Genomic DNA, 8,813 nt, shown 5'->3' on the forward strand with positions numbered 1-8,813 from the left:
GGAAGTGCTGCCGTTCACCCCAAAAGATTGTGTTTTTTTGCAAAAGACAAAAAATATCTATTTCTGTTACAGGATTAATGGGTCTTTATTACTGATGTTTTTTAATTGGTTTTAACTACTTAATGTACAGTCAAACAATACAGGTCTAAAATAAAGCTTTGGTGTGCTAAAACTTGATGCATTAAAATACTTAAAGTGAATTTTTACTTCACATCAGACCAAGGATGTTGGAGAGGGAGATGTCTGGCAAGAGGAAAAGAGGAAGACCTCCTGTGACAAAAACGCAAGGAACAGAAAGCAGAAATAGTCTAAACAATGAACCAGTTAGTTGAAGTAGAAAAAAGTTGGGTCGAAGACTTTCCTCCTGATTTACACAGTTTACACAAACCATATTTGTGCAGCTGCAGGCTCCATAAATCCCTCGGGAGACTGTGGTTTGTGCGAAGTGATCAGAACTGATCAAGGGCCAAACTGTTGTAGCCGCCTGTAAAAATAATCATCACCAGTGAGTGCACGGTCCCTAACAGAAGGAGTAAAAAAAAAGTCTGGGAAAGAATGAGAATTAGGAAACCTCCCGCTGTGTAAGATAAGTCGGCACATCCTGAAAAAAAACAATCAGATGGACTTAGAGGTGTTTTGATGTGAAGTGTGAATGTGGAGGAATCTGAAGAGCCTCTTGGTTCTGCGTTGATATTAAGTGGTGTCCACTGACACAGGATACTGTGTTTTGACAGAACCCAGAGCTAATAGGAAAATAATTCTCCTACGTCTCCCATTTTTGCCTGAAATGAAAATTGTGGCCAGACTTTCAGTGGCTTGTGGTTTTTCCAGAGCTGTAGGAGGGAGAGTATCTGTCATTGAGTGAACAGTGTGTGTGTGGACACACACGTACACACACATATGTATGTATGATATCTGTGGATTTTCTTTGTTCAATTATGTGTCAATCCTTAGTTGTTTGGAAGCTAACGTTAAGCTAACCTTTGTTTTAACTTCTCTAATTGACCAGCTTCTTGGTTGACTTTCTGGGGAGCTTTTTATTTTTATTTTTATTGAGCTTTTAACATTTTAGTTTTGTCATTTAATTGTAATTTCATTGTTATCTAAGTTTCAGCTCTAATTAAAATATTTTGACTAATTTATTATATTGGTCATTAGCTATTTTTGCCATAGACTTGAACTTCTGTAGTTTTTTTTAACTGATTTTCAACACAATAAATGCAGTGGAAAAGCTAGAGGAACGGAAACATAGATACACTATAAGGTATTTTAGTTATATACAGTATGTTTAGATATTTTCCAAAAATGACTCTAGTACATTGTAATATACATAGTGCATAAGTCCCATGAGTCCCTTTTGTTAACTTTTTAAATTAAACACAGCAGCAGCAGCAGCAGACATGGAGGAGGATGTGAGGAATGACACTAGAACCTGAGGAATTCTGAAAACTCCCTACTGCTGCCGTTCCAACAGGATGAACTTAGCTGTTGGGAAAATAAAAGTATTTCTAAATGATTCTAGTCTGGATACATTTCCTTCTCTCAGACATAAATGTCAGTGAATTCTGAAAAAACGAACAGTGGTCCAGAACAGCTCAGAAAAAGAGGTTTTCAGTGAATAGGAAATAGCACATGATTCAGGTACTGGGAAATGTAGAAGGGAAAAGTGTATTTTTTCTGTCAATCACAGCACTTTAATTAATTCAAAGTCTCTTAAAACACAAGTCTAGATCACCGACTCAATTACATAACGGAGAAATAGATAAGAGTTGAACCAAAATATAGACTGTACAGAGCTAATAATTAGACAAAATGTAATGTTAGTCCAAATACCTTATCAACACCCAGGATTCACTGATGAATGACGGCTGGTTTAACCAAAAATAGTAGAAGGTTAAACAAAAGATAAACCTCATAGCCATAAATAACAAACATGCTAAAGGATAACCAAAAGTAATTCCAACAATAGCTACTAAATAGCCCTCTGAGTGTTGGAGCAAATAACTACAATGTTAACTGAACCTGTAGGTTAATGAAGGGAAAGGCTGTTGATGAAGCACAGGGTTAGGGTTCAGGATAGGGGTAGAGGGAGGGTTAGCATTAGCGTTAGCTCCATGTTTGCCTATTTGCCTGTTAAATGTGGCAAACTACAACAGTTTACAAGCGTTTGCAGCACTATGTTTTATTCAGACCTTCTCTATATACAATAGATACTCTCCTCTGCATCACCACTAAGCTGAGCTATTGATACTAAGCTAACCAGGCAGCTGTTTGGTATAAACACACTACTGTGTGTGAGAGAAAAAAAAAGAAAGGAAGAAAAGGTAAGACAGGAAGTGGAGTTTTTCAAGGAATTTGAATTACTTTCCTCTTTTCTTCCTCAAATATCAAATATAAAAGTCAAATCCTTGTTTCAGTTGGTACAGCAGTTGGTTATTTAAAAATTATGATTATTATTTTAAATGACTGCAACCTAAAATAACATTTATTTGGAGTAGCTCTGATTTTAAGATTTTTGTGGTCTGGTACCAAAACATCATTTGCAGAAGAATGAGAAGAGGTAATAGACTATAATTCACATTCCTTCCCTCAAATTCAAGCCATTATACAAAGCTGTATATATTAAACATACTCTAGTGAGGTTTTAATGTCACGCAGACCTTTGATTTATAATGGATTTTACACCGTTTTATTATTAAATCACATGACTCATATAAAAAATGATTTTTCAATGGTGTTCACTGACTTGGATTAATCTTCTTTTCCTTACGCTGCCTCTACATCTATGGATATATGCTGTGTAGGATGTGACTGGACCTGGAACTAGTAGTAGCTTGTGTTCATTTTATCCCCTGAAACTGATTTATTTTTAATTACTCCCAAGAAAGTAAGGTCTTAATTAAAGAGACACAGAAGCTAGACTGCATTATAAATTTGGGATCAGTCTAAACTCAAATGTTTGGGTTGAAATTGTCATTATTATATCAGGAGAAAAAACAACAGTAAGGACTTTTAGTCAGCCTGGGTTATGGCTCTGGAATGCTTTGGGGCTACATTTTAGCCAGTTCTGTCACCACTGATCCCGTCATAGTTAACATCAACTCAGCACACTGACAATGCCATCAAAGTTGGGTAAAGACAGGCAAGTCACCTTGTAGCATTGTATATATTGCAGTGAGCTCAAATTAATATAAAATAATGAGGTATCAAAAAGTTATGATACAAATACGAAAGATAAGAAATAAATAAAACATTGCCCAAAGAATAAAAGGTACAAATACAAAGGTAATACAAAGGTAAAAACAAATGCACCCAAATTAGCCAAAACACAGAAAAAATACTTCGACAACTTAAAGTTAGCATTTCAAGGTTAGATGCTGCAAAAATTAGCCCAGAAGTGGGTTAAATTTAACATGTTATACAAACTGCCATGGTTTCTCTTAAAATTAAATAAAGATTGTTTCAAGTCCAGCTAATAAAAGCTAAAAGTTAGTCTCAAATATATCATAGAAGATAGCTGAAAGTTAGCTTAGAAACAACATAAATTTCACAAAGGAATACTGCATTGTATTATTTCAAATGACTCAAGAAGTAGGGATGAATTCCTGGAAAACTGCTGCTACATACTGTATGCATAGCATTAGGTACTGAGTAAAAAATACTTATATACTTGTAATGTTCAGTGCGACATTGATCCAATCCTAAAACAAATGACAACAATTCTTTATTCTGACTGTTACACTTTTCTCCTGCCTCAGCTCTCCTGCTGTGGACTTGTTGAAAACCCCCTCAAAGCTAAAACCTGACCACAAGAAATTAAGCCTGGCGCACATATCGGTGAGCTACGACTTTGTCTGCTCCGCATCACTTGATTATAAAGCAGCACAGTCACCTCCATCTGGAATCCTTTAAGGGTAAAACGGAAAAAAAAGAAAAAGAATTGGAAATGTGATTGTTTTTAAAGCCAAAGCTGGAGGTGATAAAAGGAATGTGGTTGGTCACCAGGTGGATCTAGGTGTTGGTGGTTTGAAGAAAACTCCAGTGTCTGTGTAGAAACAGTTAGCTCTCTGTAGCACGGGATCATGGCCTGTGGTGGTGTAGACGTGACTGAAGAAGTTTGGTCGCAGCTGCAGTCAGTCCTGAGATGAAAGACTCCAAAATGAACAAAGAAAAGTTTCTTTTTTTTATAGCTGAAATGTGAGGAGGACAGTATGGAGTTGAGTTAATCTCTCTCTGTTGTTGGACATTTGTAGTTCTGTTTAATGTGAAGCTGGGTAAGGAGGATGAATTATTGGTCTCAGCTTTAATCAGTTTCATTGATCAACCTATACCTATTTCCAGCCAACAGCTTAATGTAATGTAAATCAAACAGGTGGATATTTCTGATTCATTCGTTTTTTTCAATATTGGTTAACCTGACATTTGACCCTTTCTAGTTACTGTAGTAACTTTAGGACCTTTCAGCTAGGATTCAGCTCCTTGCATTTCCTTTTATATGTTGTTTTTCTTCCATTAGTAATGTGTAATATATTTTTACTTCTCAATCAAGCAGTAGATGCAAAATGGACCTTTGCTAATGCTAATGCTACTACCGTACAGCCCTATTTCTTTGTGGCACATTTTGTCAAAGACGTGGACAGGAAACTAATTACCAGTTCATCTAAACAGAGTGGTGATTATCTGTTGTGCTGCTCGTGCAGGCCTCGTTCAGAAACATGCAGATGTTTCTGTATCTGTAAACACAGATGTTCTCTCCATCTCCAGTTTCTGACCTCATGTAAATACAAGAACTCCAACATGGAAACTGTGGACAGTGTAGAGCAGGCAGGTCCATACACATCAATATCATCAGTGCATTATGGGTAACTCGTGGCTTTTGGGCGCTAACTATACATAGCTTTTAGATGTTTCTGACTAAACTTTTTACAACGTATTATTATTTTTGTTTTCTCTTTATTTTCAATTAACTTTTAACTATTTGTGGAAATCTTTAGACAATATTTAGATTTTCTTTTGCGTTATCAAAGTCATTTTTCAGTCTGGTATTTGAGCTGTGTCTTTGAGTCGATTCCACTTTCAGCTGTTTTGCTAGACAGTACAGTATGTGGTGTTTTATCCTAAATTAACAGTAGCCTCATCAGTTTATCACTGTTGCTGTATAGCTATGCTGACACATGGTCATATTTTTAGTTTTACCACTGCTCTACATATTACTGATTATTCAGCCTATTAGATTAGTTTTGGTGAAAATTATATTGTTGTTTTGTTTCTGGGGTTTCTTTAAGCATAGATTTTAAAAATTAAACTTCAACTTCAAAAAAGATTAAATTAGTTCAACTTTTTATTGTCTTTTAGGTTACTGTTATATATATATTATTAGTTGTCTTTGAATAAATGTTATTGTTTAAGGTCTAAATTAACTTTTCTTTACTAACCTAACTGTTGTCTTGTTGGGGCTCTTTTCTTCCGGCTATTAGTTATCTTTCTGGTAATCTTCCTTATATTTGTAACGTTTGTTTCTTACTCTGTCCAGTTTTTAAGCCCTGCTGTGAGCCATGAAACCTTTGACGTACTGTATATTCTGGGAGGTGAAAGGGAAACATGTGTCTCACAGCGCTGTCTGTGCTCCTTCTTTTCTAACTGATTGTTTTACAGAGATCGTCTTCTTTCACTGCCAAGCATATGTTTCTGCTGTGTGTGTGTATGTGTGTGTGGAGAATGGAAGGTTTTTTTTTTTTTACTGCAGCGATTACGTAAAATCATGTTTATTTTAAACAAGCAATAAAAAACATATTCCTTCCCTTTCTGATATATTCAAAGTGACTCTTTTCCAGTCTAAAGGTTTGGAAAAATACTTTAAAAAATATTTATTGTGGCTGAAGGGGCCTAGAAACAGATGTTTTCAATTCAAAATGTTTTTTTGTATCAGTGTTGAATTGATCACAGTGCAGATATGTATTTGAGTATATTGTTTACTATTGTTTAGACTCACTGATGAGTCGGTGGTTAGATTTTAAATGAAGTTAACAAATGCCCTTCTCACTGCAGAGTGATGCCTTCAGGAATGAAGATATATTTCTTTTTGACATATTTGACAAACTTCAGCTTATGTTAACTTTTACTGTACTTTGTATTTTAGTATTTGTACACAAAAAGAACTACCATTATCTAACTTTTAGTGTTTTTTTTTAAGATTTTCCTTTTGTTATCTAACTAAAAATGCATTTGACAATCTAAAGTTTTATTTATTTATTTACTTGAAGTCAAACCATGTGACTTTCCTTTTTTAATAACTTATTTATGAACTAATTTTATAAACTTATTTTAATAAGTTTAAAAAGATTTGTAAACCTGTCATTTATGTACAGACATACACTATATAGACTCTGTCCATGGTGCTGAATATAGATGTTTAAAAAGCATCTGCACATTATTCTCCTTGTCATGTGGAAAAAAACAAAACAACATTAACTTTAAGAATTTGTACATAAAACAAACCTTTGATTTACATTAGGTAAATACTACCTATTACCCAGACCTTCTACAAAAGCAAACATGTTATTTTTACTTGCATAGATTTAGTTTTGAGCTTAACTTTATGTATGAAAACAGATGTGTGTGTAGCCAAAATATGTCTACTTCCTGGATATTCAAGGCTAAGAAAAGCCTGACTTCTGTGAAAGGTGGCCACTTCATATTAATGACCCTGACATTTATGTTTCTTGGTAGGTAAAAAGAGGAGAAAAACCTGGCTGGAATCTTGTGCATGGCCAACTTCCCACTCATGTCTTGGAAGAGACCCAGGGGAGAGCAACACAGAGGAACCTGAGGAGAAACCAGGCGGAGGAACTGAAGGGCAGAGAGGAGAGAACAAGCTTCACTTGTCGAGGAAGAAAAGACTTTAAAGGTAAGGCTACATGTGCTGGTGCTATCATACAATTTTGTATCAAATGAAATTCCAAAAGTTGAAATTAGATTAATTTGCCACCAGTTCACACACTCTTTTCCCTGACATAATAACACTTTTTAATTACTTAGGTAGAGCTGAAAATAATATTTGAAATATTTTCATATTGGATTTTTGTTGTATAAATAGACTTAAGCTTCTCAACAGTCCTTTCAGTTGACTTTCAATTTAATCTGTATCTGGAACTGTAGTGAAGGACTGAAGTTTGGGCTACAGTGTGGTTTTTTAAACTTTTAATTGACAGATTAAAAAAACGGTACGGCTGCTCTTTTATTCAAAACCTTGATATTCTAACCTTCTGGTTGGAGTTCTCTGTTGTTATACACAGTTGCTATCAGTTACTGTGCTAGTTACATTTTGTTGCAGCCATCTTTTTCTATGTTGTTCTGGAGTTCACGTTTCAGCCCGCCAGACAGTTTTTGACATATTCATCATAACAAAAGACGTAATACTCTGTTACATCTGTAACAAATTGGCTGCGCCGATCAGTTACACAGGTTTCAGAACTGCTCAGCAAAATGAGCAAATTCCAATGTTTAAGCTAATTGGTTTGGCTTCAGAAACATCAAAGGCTTACATTCACTTTACATTACACTTAATTGCCACACTATTATATCAGCTGCATTCGACCAGTCTTTCCAGCAAAAATATCCTTTAAGGACTGTGGTTAAGTTCCAACCCAACTATGTCCCTTCTGGGTTCTTGGAAATGTGATTTATACACTGGTGATGTATGCAGCATAACATGTGTCAGAAATGTGAGCCCTCTGGGCTCTTACATATGTAAACACAGAACAAGTTGGGGTTCTCTTTTTGGGTTTGACCACCAAGGCTCTAAATCAAACAGGCACTTTGCCTTCAGGGAAAAAAATAAGGAATGTTATAAAACAGTGCAGCCTGCTGGCCACAAATGAGCATCACAGCTAATGCTTGAGACGACAATAACTTTTCAATGATCCAATACAAGCTGGATCAATTTGTATTTTATATCGTTGGATTGTTCCCCTGAATGTTTTGTATTCATCTTAGCGTGCTGGTCTGTGGCATCGTACACCTGTCACATATTTCACAACATTGACAATAGGCCTGTGGTGCTGCTCTCTAGGGGCACCTGGATGTACTGTCATAACTTTACTTCATTCTTTTTCCATTGCAGGAAGATTATGGCAACACCATTCCATCTCTTATCTTTACATATTGCTTTGTGCCAGCTGGGTTTGTTACACCTCGCCCAAGGTGGGGTTTATTATGGACACAAGGGGCCGCCACCGCAGCACCAGCCCTTGCCACAGAACAATGATGGGTTTCCTCAGCAGCAGTTCCTAGGGAATGAAATGCCTCCAATGCCTTTACTGCCACACTATGGGAAAGAGCTCCCCCATCTTCCTTTACAAATTGGCAAAGAAAGGCCACTGCCTGAAGGCAAAGGTGAGGCCATTCATTTTTTGGTTTTTGCTTTGATTTAACTCTACATATTTGAGGAGTACTTAATTAGTCCAATAGCCAATCAACATTAACTGCAATGTTTCCACTCTAATTCAGGGCAAACATTCCCCAGAGGGGCTAAAGGTCCATCCCCTCTCGGTCCTGGTGGAGAAGGTATCAGAGAGGGACCACAGGGAGTTCCAGGCCCCCCCGGGCCAATTGGACCACCAGGGCCACAAGGACCTGTTGGACAACCAGGTCAAGGATTGCCAGGGTTACCAGGAAAGCCAGGACCTCCTGGTCCTCAAGGTTACCCAGGAATAGGAAAACCAGGCATGCCAGGAATACCAGGTAAACCTGGGGGACAAGGCTTACCAGGACTAAAAGGTGATCTTGGCCCAAAAGGTGGAGAAGGACCAGGT

General features: G+C 36.7%; 1 protein-coding gene across 1 annotated transcript in view; it reads left to right on the forward strand.

Annotated features, from left to right (window-relative positions):
• LOC103389234 (collagen alpha-1(VIII) chain-like) overlaps window positions 1–8,813 on the forward strand; it is an 18,211-nt gene that overhangs the window by 6,711 nt on the left and 2,687 nt on the right. Inside the window, exons 4-6 of the mRNA XM_017038542.2 lie at window positions 6,730–6,907; window positions 8,123–8,394; window positions 8,509–8,812. Of these exons, the coding sequence (XP_016894031.1) occupies window positions 8,130–8,394; window positions 8,509–8,812 (569 nt within the window). The 5' untranslated portion in view covers window positions 6,730–6,907; window positions 8,123–8,129. The remainder of the gene's footprint in view (window positions 1–6,729; window positions 6,908–8,122; window positions 8,395–8,508; window position 8,813) is intronic.

The sequence above is a fragment of the Cynoglossus semilaevis genome, chromosome 14, assembly GCF_000523025.1.
Source record: "Cynoglossus semilaevis isolate Cse_v1.0 chromosome 14, Cse_v1.0, whole genome shotgun sequence".
Lineage (NCBI taxonomy): Eukaryota > Metazoa > Chordata > Actinopteri > Pleuronectiformes > Cynoglossidae > Cynoglossus > Cynoglossus semilaevis.